Below are 14,243 nucleotides of genomic sequence, written 5' to 3'. Positions count from 1 at the left end.
TCAGTTTGTGTTGAGCGTTTATAGTGTTTGGACGTGTCAAATCTTTTTTAGTGAACGACAACGACGACTCCACTCTAGGTGGCTGTGTGTGGTGGTAGTTTAACATTCCAATTCTCATTTGAATTTTTCTTAAAAAAAAGAGCGAGGAGAATAGTTGGTGGAACAAAAACGAAACAAAGAGTGGAGAGAGAGAGCCAACATAAAAATCCAAGTGTATTTGTTACACCTGTGTGAATACAGTGTGAAATGGAATAGACAAAACAAACATTGGCATTTTTGTTTTTGGTGTATACGTGTGATTGTGAACAGAAATTAACAAAGAAACGGTCAAAACAAAACAAAAAAGAGAACAACAACAATAAAACAAACTATCTCATCAATTCCATTGTAATAAGGCAGTGACGTTATCGGAGTGAACTAGAATTTTGATATGAAAATGATTGGCAGTGATTATGTTTTGGAGGCTCATAATATCTTTCACACCACCGAGGTCAGTTCATAAAATTTAATTTAATGAAATTTCTCCCACAAAAAAATAATAATAAATAAAACTATAGAATCAGCTTCAATTGTAGAAAACATAATGTTCGTGTCTTAAGTCTTTCATTTGCCTCTGAGCATTTTGAAATATGTGTTTGTGTTCTAGGTCTTTTAAATATGCACAGAAGTAAAATATTTTAAAGACATTTTGTAAATATTATATTTGAAAATTCTATACTATTTCAAATAATGTACAAGAGATGTGGTTTCTGTTATTAGCTTGTCATACCTCATTTCATTTGTTGCTAAATGTGAAGTTAAAATTTTGCCAGTAAACAATTTGACTTTTAATGTTTCTATGATTTCTCAAATTTCAAATAGGTTGATGATTCACTATTGCCGTATTTATTTATATAGAATCCACAAAGTTGGGAATGTAAAGTGAACCATTAGTTTAACAAATATAAAAGTACACCGTCCTTTTTTTCGGATAATTGGCATTGTCTCCAGTCTTTATACCACACGTGTAATAAGTTTGTTTTTCTTTTTGAACCTCCCCACACACATACAAAAGATCTAAAATGATGGAAAAATATTCCCATATTCGGTCGAATTCCCAAAATAATCCAAGCATAGTTTTTGGAATATATTACGTATTTTGTGTCCAAAAAAACATGACATCGGTAAACTTATATATGGGAGATATAACAATGTCTGATGGAATATCACCAAATACAGGGTGAAATGAAAAACTGCCACCAACTTCAGACTGCTGTCATATCTACGTCATTTGTCCGACAGCTGCTAAAATTATTCCAGCGACAAGCTCATAATATTGTTTACCAGCAAAAGCAGTTTGGTGAGAATTTTCCAGAAAAAAATCGTGATGGAATTCAAGCGTGATAGTGTGATTTCTTTATATTTGGCTGGAAAACCAAAAGCGGCTATCGTTAGAGAACTCCAGCATTTAGATGTGAATAAATCTTTTGTGTGTCGTAACATCACTCGTTACTGTGATACTGGCGGCGTAGCCCGACGTCAAGGAAGAAAACAGCAACATCAGCAGAAATGGTTGGAAAAGTATAGAAGCGACTTGATCGACACCCGCGTCGCAGTGGCAGAAAAATGGCTCGTGAGCTGAACATATCACAATATTCCATGCGGCAATGCCATTGAAATTCAAAAAAGTGCAAGAACTTACACCGCAACAGAAAGAAATAGACTCAAAAGACCTAAAGATTTGTTTCGCTTGGCCGAAAGTAGTGAACTGCCGAATTTGGTTTTCTCCGATGAGAAAACATTCGTTGTCCAGCAGTTTGAAAACAAACAAAATGATCGTGTTTACTTGCCAAAGAGGTCAGCTGAAAATGTGCACCTTCGGTTGGCCATCAGAACTCAAGCGCCGGTCATGGTGATGATGTGGGCCGCCATTACAGCCGATGGTCGCTCTCCGCTCATATTAATCGACCGTGGCATCAGAATAAATGCCGAGTATTAAAGCTTTGGGCACGCAAACATTTCGGCCGCAGACCTTGGACATTCCAACAGGACTCAGCACCATCGTACTTAGCACGCGCCACCCAAGAATGGTAACAAAATGAGGTTCCTCGCTTCATTTCCAGCGCACAATGGCCACCAAAATCTGCGGATACCAAACCGTTGGACTATTGTGTTTGGAGTATTTTGGAAAGCAAGGTTGGCACTAAAAAATACCAAAGTGTCGATGACCTCAGGCAAGCGCTTCGCCGGGAATGGGCCAAAATACCGCAGAGCAATATTCGGGCAGCATGTGATGGTTTCATTGGCCGCTTGGATGCCATTTCGCAAATTCGTGCCAAAGGTGACCAATTCAAACAAATCTAAACTTATTTTAAAAATGTTATGGTATTTCCGACATTTTTTGCTTTCATTCAATAAAATTAAATTAAAAGTAAAAATTATGGCGTTTGACTTTGTTACAGTTTTTTTGTCTCGCCCTGTACTTCTGTCGGTTTTGCCTTTTTAACTTAGGATTGGAAAATGTTGAAATATGCATCAGATAGACGATAATTTGGACGAAATAATTCCACTTGAGCTAAAACTGATAAAAAATATAATATAATATAATTTTTTTTTGGGAATAATCTGGTGTTTGGGACATTAAGAGAGATATGAGTATTGCAAACCGTGAACCTTTGTGGGTACTAGAAGATGTAGGCCGATATCTGTACTCATTACACCGGAACTTGTGTTAGTATAAATAGTGGTATACAAGAAATTTCAAGAGAATCTGAAAATCTCCGCATTTTATGAGAGAAATAATTTTTCAAAGAAGGATTGGAGTGGTTAGCTTTTGTTTAACAATTGTTGGATGGCCATTTCTGAATAGTTTCTTAAAAAAATACAAAAAGAAAATAACGATTACAATTATTGTCTCTTGAATATATTCTTAAAAATACTCGTTTATTAAAAATATTTTTTAATAAGTTCATGATAATTGATGATTGATTTTTCAACAAATTCAGAACTATAGATAACTGAAAAATATTCTTTATAAAGAATTCGCGATTATTAATGCTTAAGAAATACTAAAAAATTATCCTGAGTTATTCATCCTAAAATACTAATTGTTTAAAAAGATCGCTTTTTTCGAACCTTAAAAAAATATTATTTAAAAAATTCGGCGATTATTAAAAAAATATTTTTCTTTAAAAAATCTTTGTGGTCTTTATATTTTTTGGTCTTTATATATATTTTTTTTAATCCAAAATTATTGTTCCGTCTAAAAAAATATATTTTTTTAAATCTAGGACTGTTGAAAATATATTAAAACAAGTAAGCAAAGGCTACAGTCGAGCGGGCCGACCGTTGAATACCCTACAACACTATAATAAACCATACAGTTTATTAGGCGAAATACTCGACAGAATTCCACAAGATATTGTGACAAATAATAAAAGAAAACCATCAGGTTTCGTTCTCTAATTTTCGAATAATAGCAACTTTAACTAATTTGCTCATTTCCAATTTATTGGAAGATATTGAACGTAAATGGTCTTCCTAGATCTGGAACCAATATTTCCCAAAGACCTATAATCTCTCAGAAGTGGCAAAAGATTAACATTTATTATTGGTTTTTGACCGAAACGCATCTATATGAGATACAGATATTTGACTATAATCTTCAACGAAATCAGCGTTAACGAAATAGTCAGAAGTGCGTCTTTCCTGTATTTGTGAATTCTCCAAAAAGACACTGGAATGGATACTTTCGTATTTTGTCTACAAAAGTTGGCAAACTATTTCACACATTGAATATTTTTGGATGGCCATCCAAAACTGCTTGGCTTTTGCAATGTCCGGTAACCCCCATTCAAATGTGCGTGAGGATCGGGCGATAATTACAACCTGCCGACAATTTTGCAGTTTTTTTTTTCTATTTCAACCCCTAAATATACGGCGATCATCTCCAAAAAGAGTAGGCTTCTATTCTGACCCTCATCTTATACCCATGCAAAATTTCGTAAAGATCGGGTCATAAATGCGATCTGTATATGATATCCTGATATTCTAACTACTTAGTTTTGTTAGCTGTAGAAATATTACCAAATGTTTAATTCAAAATGAAAATATGCCAAAAATATGACAAAATTTAAAAAAATATGAGAAATTTTTACAAAATCAATATTTTCATCTTTAGAGAGATATTTTTATGCGATTTTTTTAGACGTTTTTTCTTTCCTGTCAAGAGGCCATTCTGAATTAATGAGAACTGTCGAAATCAGTTCAGCCGTTCTCGACATATAAGAGATCTTTCAAGCTTATCTTCTTTGATAGACATATTTTGCTATATATCCGATTTTGCTATATATCCGATTTGTTGGATGTTAACATCAATGTAAAGGTCAGAAGTAACCTTGTCATGGCTTTGTGATTTCGCCGGGATTTAAAATATTCGCGATTTAATGAAAAATTTCGCCCTAAACTCTAGCTACATGCGAAATTCCACGTCGATTGGTCTATAAATGCGACCTGTATAGCTACTGCAAAATCCGACATTTTTTCAGTATTTGGTCCATTTCAACCCCTAAACATTTGGCGATCATCTCCAAAAGAAATAGGGTTCTACTCTGACCCTAACCCCACCTTCGTGCAAAATTTCGTAAGGATCGACCATAATTGCGACCTGTAGCGTGATTACAAATTAACATGGACTGACGGACAGACGGACGGACGGACATACATAGCTAGATCGACTCCGCTCGGCGAGCTAGGAAAATCCATATATACTTTCCTATATTGGAAACCAATATTTCGAGGTGTTACATAAATTCTGGCCCAATCAAACTTATAATACCCCCAACACATATTGTTGTAGGGTATAAAAAATACACGATTACTGATTCTTGAAAAAAATATATTTTAAAATATCCAAAATTATTGATAGTTTAAAGTAAGAGTTGGGCTCACCCCTACTTCCTAATTTCCCATATTTTTTAAATTTCTGTCCCTATATCCTATATACTTTGTGGGTAGAATAACTCCTCTCAAATAATATTTAACATATGTAAACAGAACTTCCACATGTTTTAGACATATTGAGGATAGCCGATTTAAGTTGGGTATAAAAGTGTATAAAAGCCGTATCTTATGGAACCAATAAAACTGGGTTTATAAAAAGGAATAACGAAATAGTTAGTATTCATTACATTTAGATTCGGATTATACTACCCACGTAATAAAAAATTACATTACTTGCATTAAGTTATCAATTTAAAATTCTATATATGAAAATTATGACAGGTGTAACCTTTTTCCTTCAATAGTTTTGCGAGTTAAGGTTTGTGTCTTAAGTCTTTTGTTTTAATTCCCTGAAATACTTAATATTCATGTTTAGATCGCACAAGTGCATCTTATTTTATTTTATGACTTTTTACCACAATTTTTGTTTTATTACCGCCCGTTTTTTTTCTCTCTCAGGTTGATGGTGGTGGCTGCTTTAATGGGGCCGGCAGTTCTGCCTTAGTCTTAAAAGGTGTTAATTTAACCGTTCACAGTGGCGAAGTTATGGCCATCTTGGGATCCAAAGGTATTACATTTTGTTATTTCATATTTTTTCTTACAATTTTTATCTTCTTCTTTTAATCTTTAATTATTTTGGACAATTTTTTGCAGGCAGCGGCAAACGTGCTCTGCTCGATGTCATTGCACGCCGTGCCGAGGGTTCAACCAGAGGTCAAGTCTTGCTAAATGGTTCTCCATTGACCAAGGCATTGTTTCAACAACGTTGCGGCTATGTTACCCAGTCGTGTACCTTTATACCAGGTCTAACAGTGGCTCAAACCCTGCACTACACTCCCACCATTGTAAGTTGCGTTTTTGGCCAGCTCGCTAATGGTCTTACGTTTGTTTGTAATTTATTTAATTGTTGTTGTTTTTTTGTCTTTCATTTCATCCTTATCAGCTTTCAGGCTATTTGAAGAGTTCAAAAGTACGACAAGTGTTGGCCGATTTGGCATTATCTCAGGTGGCACACAAGCGTGTTGAATATTTAAATATGAGCGAAGCCAGACGTTTGTCGATTGGCGTACAATTGGTTAGAGATCCGGGTAAGTGAAAAGTGAACGTTTGACATTTTTGAATGAGAATTCTTAAAGAGAAAGCTATGGTAAATAATGAGGGAATTTTACTAAACCAAGGTGTGTAAAATTAGTTTCCAATTGAATGACAATAACCTGTTTTTTGAATTTGGGTCCAATAACCTATTTTAATTTGGATTAAGGGGTTTACAGGGTGAGATGAAAAAACTGCAACCATTTATTTCTAAGCCACTGTTAAAAACATACAAATGACAGCTCAAATATTAAAAAATGAGCTCGGGGCAAAGCCTTCGAAGTTCCAAAAAGTGCAAGAACATACACCGCAACAGAAAGAAAATAGACTCAAAAGAGCTAAAAGTTGCTTTGCTTAGCCGAAATTGGTTAACTGCCGAATTTGGTTTTTCCGATGAGAAAACATTCGTTGTCCAGTAAACAAACAAAATTATCGTGTTTACTTACCAAAGAGGTCAGCAGAAAATGTGCACCAGAACTCAAGCGCCGTTCATGGTGATGGTGTGGTCGCTCTCCGCTCGCATTAATCGACCGTGGCATCAGAAAAAATGCAGAATATTATCGCGAAAATAATCTGGAGGGTGTATTAAAGCCTTGGGCACGCAGACCTTAGACATTCCAACAGGACTCAGCACCATCGCTCTCAACACGCGCCACTCAAGAATGGTTACAAAATGAGGTTCCTCGCTTCATTTCCAGCGCACAATGGCCACCAAAATCTCCGGATACCAATCCGTTGGACTATTGTGTCTGGAGCACTTTGGAAAGCAAAGTTGACAGTAAAAAATACCAAAGTGTCGATAACCTCAAGCAAGCGCTTTGCCGGTAATGGGCCAAAATGCCGCAGAGCAACATTCAGGTAGCGTGTGACGGTTTAATTGGCCGTTTGAAGGCCATAATTCGTGCCAAAGGTGACAAATTCGAACAAATCTACACTTATTCTAAATTTTGATGGTATTTCGGACATTTTTCGCTTTCATTCAATAATTTTAAAAAAAATGTAAAAATTATGGCGTTGGCTTTGTTGCAGTTTTTTTTATCTCACCCTGTAGTTGTAAAAATTATGTAAAAACTGATAAAAAAAACAATCTTTTCCCTTTCAGTTATGTTACTTCTGGATGAACCCACCCAAGGGTTGGACCCGCTCAGCGCCTATTTGCTCATCTCAATTCTATCGAATACAGCGAAAAAGACTGGCTGTGGCATTCTCTTGTCTCTGGAGAAACCACGTTCAGATGTTTTCCCTTTTTTGGATCGTGCATTGTTCCTGTGCCTGGGAGGAGTTGTTTATTCGGGCGGTACTCGTGCTATGTTGGAATATTTCCATGGCATTGGTTTTCCATGCCCACAGCTGGAGAATCCTCTGATGTATTATTTATGTCTTTCCACCGTGGATAGGCGTAGCCGTGATCGTTTTGTTGAATCAAGTCAACAAATCGAAGCTTTGGTTGAGAGATTTTCACGTGAAACACCGCTGTCGGATGGTCCGGTAAATAATATGGGCAGTGGAAAAGTGCCGTTGGCCTATGGTAAGCCGGGCGAATTGAAGGTTTGGGTCATGCTGTATTTGTAAGTATAAAAATAATGCTTTGAGTATTTTTGAATTTTTATACCTTTAATTCATTTTTCTTTAAAGAAAATTACTGGCATCGACATTTTCGTGCGGTACCTCCGGAATGAAAACATTATTTTTACGTTTATTTATTCTACCGCTGGCCATGGGACTTATGTGGCTGTTCTACACTAATGTGGGGGTAAGTATTTTCAATAAATAGGCAGAAATGCGTATGACTTGTAACTCTAAAAATACGTTGGATAAAAGGGTCAACGAATCGAGAAAAAAGGGCACATCTACTTTTGCTACATTCAAGGTTTGATCTTCGATTTAAAAATTTAACAAAGTCTGTGTCGAAATTACATAGCATTAAAATTGTTGTAGAGGCAAATGAACTTCATTTAGTATATCAAGGATTTTTGGTTTTATTTAGATACCTCTATAAGTGGTGATGATGATTTGTCCGAAATTTAGAACTCGAATCTCCCTTTAAAACAAATTATTTTGTAATGCTGATATTAAGACAACGTCTGGAAGCAGAATAGTTGGACACATAAATCATATGTAATAGTAACAGATATATTGAGAAGTGAGAATCTTCCTGGCCCATGTACGCATGTACGCATTCCCAACACGATCTCCATCTCTCAAAACTATATACCAAGAGTGGCCTCCATAAACAATTTCAGAATTCCAGCTTCATCCTAAGACCCAATTTCAAATTCATTACCATATTTTCGTATAAAACACATTTCCACCCCTTACACCAACAGTGACCTCGTTACCAAATTTCTGAATTCCACAACTTAATCCCAAAACCGAATGGCACATTTTGTGGTATTTCCCAAACTTCATATGTTCATAGTACGAATTATCAAAATCAGCTATTCTCTCAACTACAGACACCAAGAGTTACATTCATATCAAATTTCTGGATTTCAGCTTCATCCCTTTAACCAATGCTAAATTTGGCACTTTTCGAACAATTATAGTAGGCATTTTCAAAATAATCTCCATATCTCAACCTCTGATACCAACAGTGACATATATATCAAGTGTCAGGATTTGAGATCTATTCCTTGACCCCTCACCAAATTTAGTACTTTAACTACAACTAGAGTTCACATTTCCCAAACCACCTCCACAAATTAAATACAGCCAACAGTGACATCCATATCAAATTTCGGGATTCCAGCTCTATTTCTTCACCCAATACCAAATATAGTACTATTTAGTACATTTCGTACAAGTCGGGAACACATTTCTAAAAGCTGCTACTCAATTCCAAATACCGAAAGAAACCACAGTATCAAAATTCAGGATTCCAGTCCTATCCCCTCAGCCCATACCAAATTGTGTACTACTTAGTACTCTACGAACGATTTTAGTACACATTTGCAAAAAAAAATTCCATATCTAAATCCCAGGTACCCACGGAAACATTTGCAGGGTGAGATAAAAAAATTGCAACAAAGTAAAATGACATAATTTTTAATTTTTATACCCTCCACCTTGGAAAGGAGGGTATATTAACTTTGTCATTCCGTTTGTAACATCCTTAAATATTCGTCTTAGACCCCATAAAGTATATATATTCATAATCAGCATAAAATTCTAAGTCGATTTAACGATTTCCGTCTGTCTGTCTGTCCGTCTGTCTTTCCGTCTGTCTGTCTGTCTGTTGAAATCACGATACAGCCCACATTACTTGACGTAAAGCGCCAAAATTTAGCAGAGCTATTTGCATTGTGTCTAGGATGGTTGGTATTGATATATCGGTCCACGTTCTGGTATAGTCCCCATATAACGGTTCCTTCCGATATTCGGTATTTTGACGATTTTTGCAACATTTTTTCACGGATTTGTCTGAAAATTGGTATTCGTAGGTCATAACGGGTCCCTGTGCGTGTGGCAAAACATTGCATGTATGGGTCCATGATTTGGTATAGCCCCCATATAAAGGTACCTCCCGATATTCGGTATTTTAGTTTTTTTTTTTGCCACATTTTTTCACGGATTTGTCTAAAAATTGGTATTTGTGGGTCATAATGGTTTCCAGCTGCGGTGGCGAAACGTTGAAATTATAGATCCACGTTTTGGTGTAGCCCCCATATAACGGTACCTCCCGATATTCGGCATTTTAATGGTTTTTGCCACATTTCTTCTAATGTTTCTTTTACCCTAAGTTGGAGGGTATTAAAAGTTTGGCCCGGCCGAACTTAATGTTTTTTTTACTTGTTTTTTTTTTTTTTTTAATTTTATTGCATGAAAGCAAAAATGTCGGAAATAGCATCAAATTTTAGAATAAGTTTAGATTTGTTCGAATTGGTCACCTTTGGCACGAATTATTGCCCTCAAACGGCCAATGAAACCATCACACGCTGTCCGAATGTTGCTATGCGGTATTTTGGCCTATTCCCGGCGAAGCGCTTGCTTGAGGGCATCGACACTTTGACCAACTTTACTTTCCAAAATTCTTCAGACACAATAGTCCAACTGATAGGTATCCGGAGATTTTGGTGGCCATTGTGCGCTGGAAATAAAGCGAGTAACCTCATTTTGTTATCATTCTTGGGTGGCACGTGCTGAATGCGGTGGTGCCGAGTCCTGTTGGAATGTCCAAGGTCTGCGGCGAAAATGTTTGCGTGTCCAAGGCTAAAATACACCCTGCAGAATATTTTCGCTATAATATTCGGCATTTACTCTGATGCCACGATCGATTAATACGAGCGGAGAGCGACCATCGGCTGTTTTGGCGGCCCACACCATCACAATGGCCGGCGCTTGAGTTCTGGTGGCCAACCGAAGGTGCACATTTTCAGCTGACCTCTTTGGCAAGTAAACGCGATCATTTTGTTGGTTTACAAACTTTATTTTCTCATCGGAGAAAACCAAATTCGGCAGTTTGCCACTTTCGGCCAAGCGAAGCAACTCTTTAGCTCTTTTGATCCTATTTTCTTTCTATTGCGGTATAAGTTCTTGCACTTTTTGGAATTCCAATGGCGTTACCCCGAGCTCATTTTGCGATATGTACTCCGAAGGGAATATTGAGATATGTTCAGCTCACGAGCCATTTTTCGGCCACTGCGCTGCGGGTTTTGAGTAAGTCGCTTTTTTTTCTTTTCGAACCATTTCTGCTGATGTTGATGTTTTCTTCCGTCCACTTACGAGTGGCTTAGTTTTTCATCTCACCCTGTATATCATTGGGTTCTAGACTTCAACCCTAAACTTAAACAAGTAAGCAAAGGCTACAGTCGAGCGGGGCCGACCGTTGAATACCCTACAACACTATAATAAACGATACAGTTTATATAGGCGAGATACTCGAAAGAATTCCACAAGATATTATGACAAATAATAAAAGAAAACCATCAGGTTTCGTTCTCTAATTTTCGAATAATAGCAACTTTACCTAATTTGCTAATTTCCAATTTATTTGCAGATGTTGCACGTAAATGGTCTTCCTAGATCTGGAACCAATATTTCCCAAAGACCTATAATATCTCAGAAGTGGCAAAAGATTAACATTTATTATTGGTTTTTGACTGAAACGCATCTATATGAGATACAGACATTTGACTACATTCTTCAACGAAATCAGCGTTAAAAAAATAGTCAGAAGTGCGTCTTTCCTTTATTATTTTCCTGTGTAATTCTCCAAAAAGTCACTGGAATGGACATTTTCGTATTTTGTCTACAAAAGTTGGCAAACTATTTCACACATTGAATATTTTTGGATGGCCATCCGAAACTGCTTGGCTTTTGCAATGTGTGGTCACCCCCATTCAAATGTGCGTGAGGATCGGGCGATAATTACGACCTGCTGACAATTTTGCAGTTTTTTGGCCCATTTCAACCCCTAAATATATAACGATCATCTCCAAAAAGAGTAGGCATCTATTTTGACCCTTATCTTATCCCCACGCAAAATTTCGTAGGGATCGGGCCATAAATGCGATCTGTATATGATACCCTGATATCCTAACTACTTAGTTTTGTTAGCTGTAAAAATATTAGCAAATGTTTAATTCAAAATGAAAATATGCCAAAAATATGACAAAATTGAAAAAATATGAGAAAATTTTACAAAATCAATATTTTTATCTTTTAAGAGATATTTTTATGGGATTTTTTAGACGTTTTTTCTTTCCTGCAAAGAGGCCATTCTGAATTATTGAAATTCGACAGTTCAGCCGTTCTCGACATATAAGAGATCTTTCAAGCATATCTTCTTTGATAGACATATATATCGCACATATTTTGCTATATATCCGATTTGTACGATGTTAACATCAATGTAAAGATCAGAAGTAACCTTGTCATGGGTTTGTGATATCGCCGGGATTTAAAATATTCGCGGTTTAATGAAAAATTTTGAATTTTTTCAACACAAAAAATATGGTCTATTTTACCCGCTAAATATTGTCCGATGACCACCCAAATTGGTAGGCTTCTTCCCCGCGAAATTCCGATTCGATTGGTCTATAATTGCGACCTGTATAGCTACTGCAAAAAAAGACATTTTTTCAGTATTTGGTCCATTTCAACCCCTAAACATTTGGCGATCAAAGAAATAGGCTTCTATTCTGACCCTAACCCCACCTTCGTGCAAAATTTCGTTAGGATCGGGCCATAATTGCGACCTGTAGAGTGATTACAAATTAACATGGACAGACGGACATACATAGCTAGATCGACTCAGCTCGGCGAGATAGGAAGATCCATATATACTTTCCTATATGGGAAACCAATATTTCGTGGTGTTACATAATTTTTGGGCCAATCAAACTTATAATACCCCCAACACATAGTGTTGTAGGGTATAAAAATTCCTACGCCAAGCAAAATTAATTGAATCCTTCTTGTTCTTGGCTTATCTTAATTATTTTAATATTATTGATAATGTTAATATTAAATAGTGTAATATTTACATTTTTTTTACATTTTCAGGATGACTCTCATGGTTTCTTCAGCAAAAACGGATTAATATTGAATATCTTGGGCTTGGCATATGGCTGCGGTATATTGACCACAATATCCCTCTGTAAGTTCTGACGGATCGATATATATTTCCAATAATAACAAATATAATATCCTTTCCCGCCACAGTTCCCATTTGGCGTAAACGTTTTTCACAGGATACACCAGAGGGTCTATATTCAGGAGCCACACTGTTGATAGCCTACAATTCGGTTTCGATACCATTTTCCTTGATTTCAGCTGTAATAGCCAGCCTGGTTATATATCCGTAAGTAGAAAATCTTCAATATTGTTTCGTGTTTTGTTAAAACGATTCCGCTTGTAGTTTGCTCTTGGATTCCAAATTGCCCAATGGTACCACATTTGCATATTTGCTGGTGGCTTTATGGTCAAGTTATGTATTGGCCGAACAATTGAGCATTGCATTTTTGTTGGTTGTGAAAGTTCCATACAACGCCGCCATTGCTGTTACCTACATTTTGGTCATATCCATTGCCTTGGCCAGTGGTACTGTGCGGTAAGTTATTAAGAGATTTATTTTTCAGAGATTTCTAAAGGTTAATTATTCTATTTCCAAACCAGCTCCTTCAAAGGCCTTCAACCTTGGCTACAGGATAACACTAAGGGCACTCATACCCGTTATGCCTCATCTCTGCTGCACAGTATTACATTCCAGACACGAAATATGAACTGTACCCCAACGGCTTCAGTTATATGTCCAAAGCCAGCGGATTTCTTACACGAACGTTTGGGATTGGCCGATCCAGATGTAGGACCGATTTATATTCCCCTCCACGTTTTTCGAAGAAAAATACAATTTCCCCTTTTATTTGATTTCAGGAAACAATTGATGTTGTGGCTTCGTGTGCTTTTGCCATTGGCTTGGCTGCATTCAACATGCTGCTCTACATGTTCCCAATGCCACGCTGCGTTCGACAAAAGTTTAGACTCTGATGAAATGAAAATTGAAATGCTCTGAAATATTTGCTTCAAAAAGATATTAAAAATATTTAGTTTTAAGTTAATTATTTAAAATAAGATTAATAAAAAATACAAATAAAAACATACAACTTCTGGAAAAAGTAAATTCTTGTAAAACAAGTAAAAAGCTGTAAGTTCGGCCGGGCAAAAATTTGTATACCCTTTACTATTTGGAAGGAATTTGGTACTTTTCAAATAAAAATAAAATTTGTTAAAAAATCTGTTAAAATTCTAAAATTACTGAATGTAACCGTCATATTGGGGTATATACGACGACGTGGACCTGCAACTTTTGTCATAAGCCATTACAATACTCAAATGCGAAAATTGAAAGTACAAAAGTAAGTACAAAGGAAATTCGGCCGGATCGAACTTTGAATACCCTCTACCATTTCCAACGAATTTTGCAATTAAAAAATCTAAAAAGTAGTATCCCTTAGGAACTTCAAATACCAAATTTGAAACAATTCCGGTGAATAATGTCGCTAAAATCATCAAAATACCGAATATCGGGAGATATCTTTACATGGGAGCTATACGAAGACGCGAACCTGCACAGATAATTTCCTGTCATAGGCTGTAGTATCCATTGGGAACTTCAAATACCAAATATGAAACGATTCCGGTGAATAATGCCGCCAACATCGACAAAATAC

General features: G+C 36.4%; 1 protein-coding gene across 1 annotated transcript; it reads left to right on the top strand.

Annotated features, from left to right (window-relative positions):
• The first annotated feature begins 18 nt into the window (after positions 1-18).
• On the top strand, positions 19-13,677 carry LOC101899158 (ATP-binding cassette sub-family G member 5). The gene is made up of 11 exons (XM_059127982.1): positions 19-490; positions 5,440-5,548; positions 5,635-5,825; positions 5,924-6,068; positions 7,175-7,640; positions 7,708-7,825; positions 12,577-12,670; positions 12,736-12,874; positions 12,932-13,123; positions 13,189-13,375; positions 13,447-13,677. The coding sequence occupies exons 1-11, from the start codon at positions 431-433 to the stop codon at positions 13,558-13,560; spliced, it is 1,815 nt and encodes a 604-aa protein (XP_058983965.1). The 5' UTR covers positions 19-430; the 3' UTR covers positions 13,561-13,677.
• The last annotated feature ends 566 nt before the right edge of the window (positions 13,678-14,243 follow it).

This window comes from Musca domestica, unplaced genomic scaffold, assembly GCF_030504385.1.
Source record: "Musca domestica strain aabys unplaced genomic scaffold, Musca_domestica.polishedcontigs.V.1.1 49, whole genome shotgun sequence".
Classification (NCBI taxonomy): Eukaryota; Metazoa; Arthropoda; class Insecta; order Diptera; family Muscidae; genus Musca; species Musca domestica.
Note: the sequence above shows the minus strand (reverse complement) of the source record. Positions and strands in the feature narration are given on the sequence as shown.

What these genes read in the sequence shown, in the direction of transcription:
- LOC101899158 (XM_059127982.1), top strand. Translation starts at nt 431, where the DNA reads ATGAAAATGATTGGCAGTGATTATGTTTTGGAGGCTCATAATATCTTT. An exon ending in GGCCATCTTGGGATCCAAAG is followed by an intron (nt 5,549 to 5,634) that starts GTATTACATTTT and finishes AATTTTTTGCAG; the next exon opens with GCAGCGGCAAACGTGCTCTG. An exon ending in ATTGACCACAATATCCCTCT is followed by an intron (nt 12,671 to 12,735) that starts GTAAGTTCTGAC and finishes TTCCCGCCACAG; the next exon opens with TTCCCATTTGGCGTAAACGT.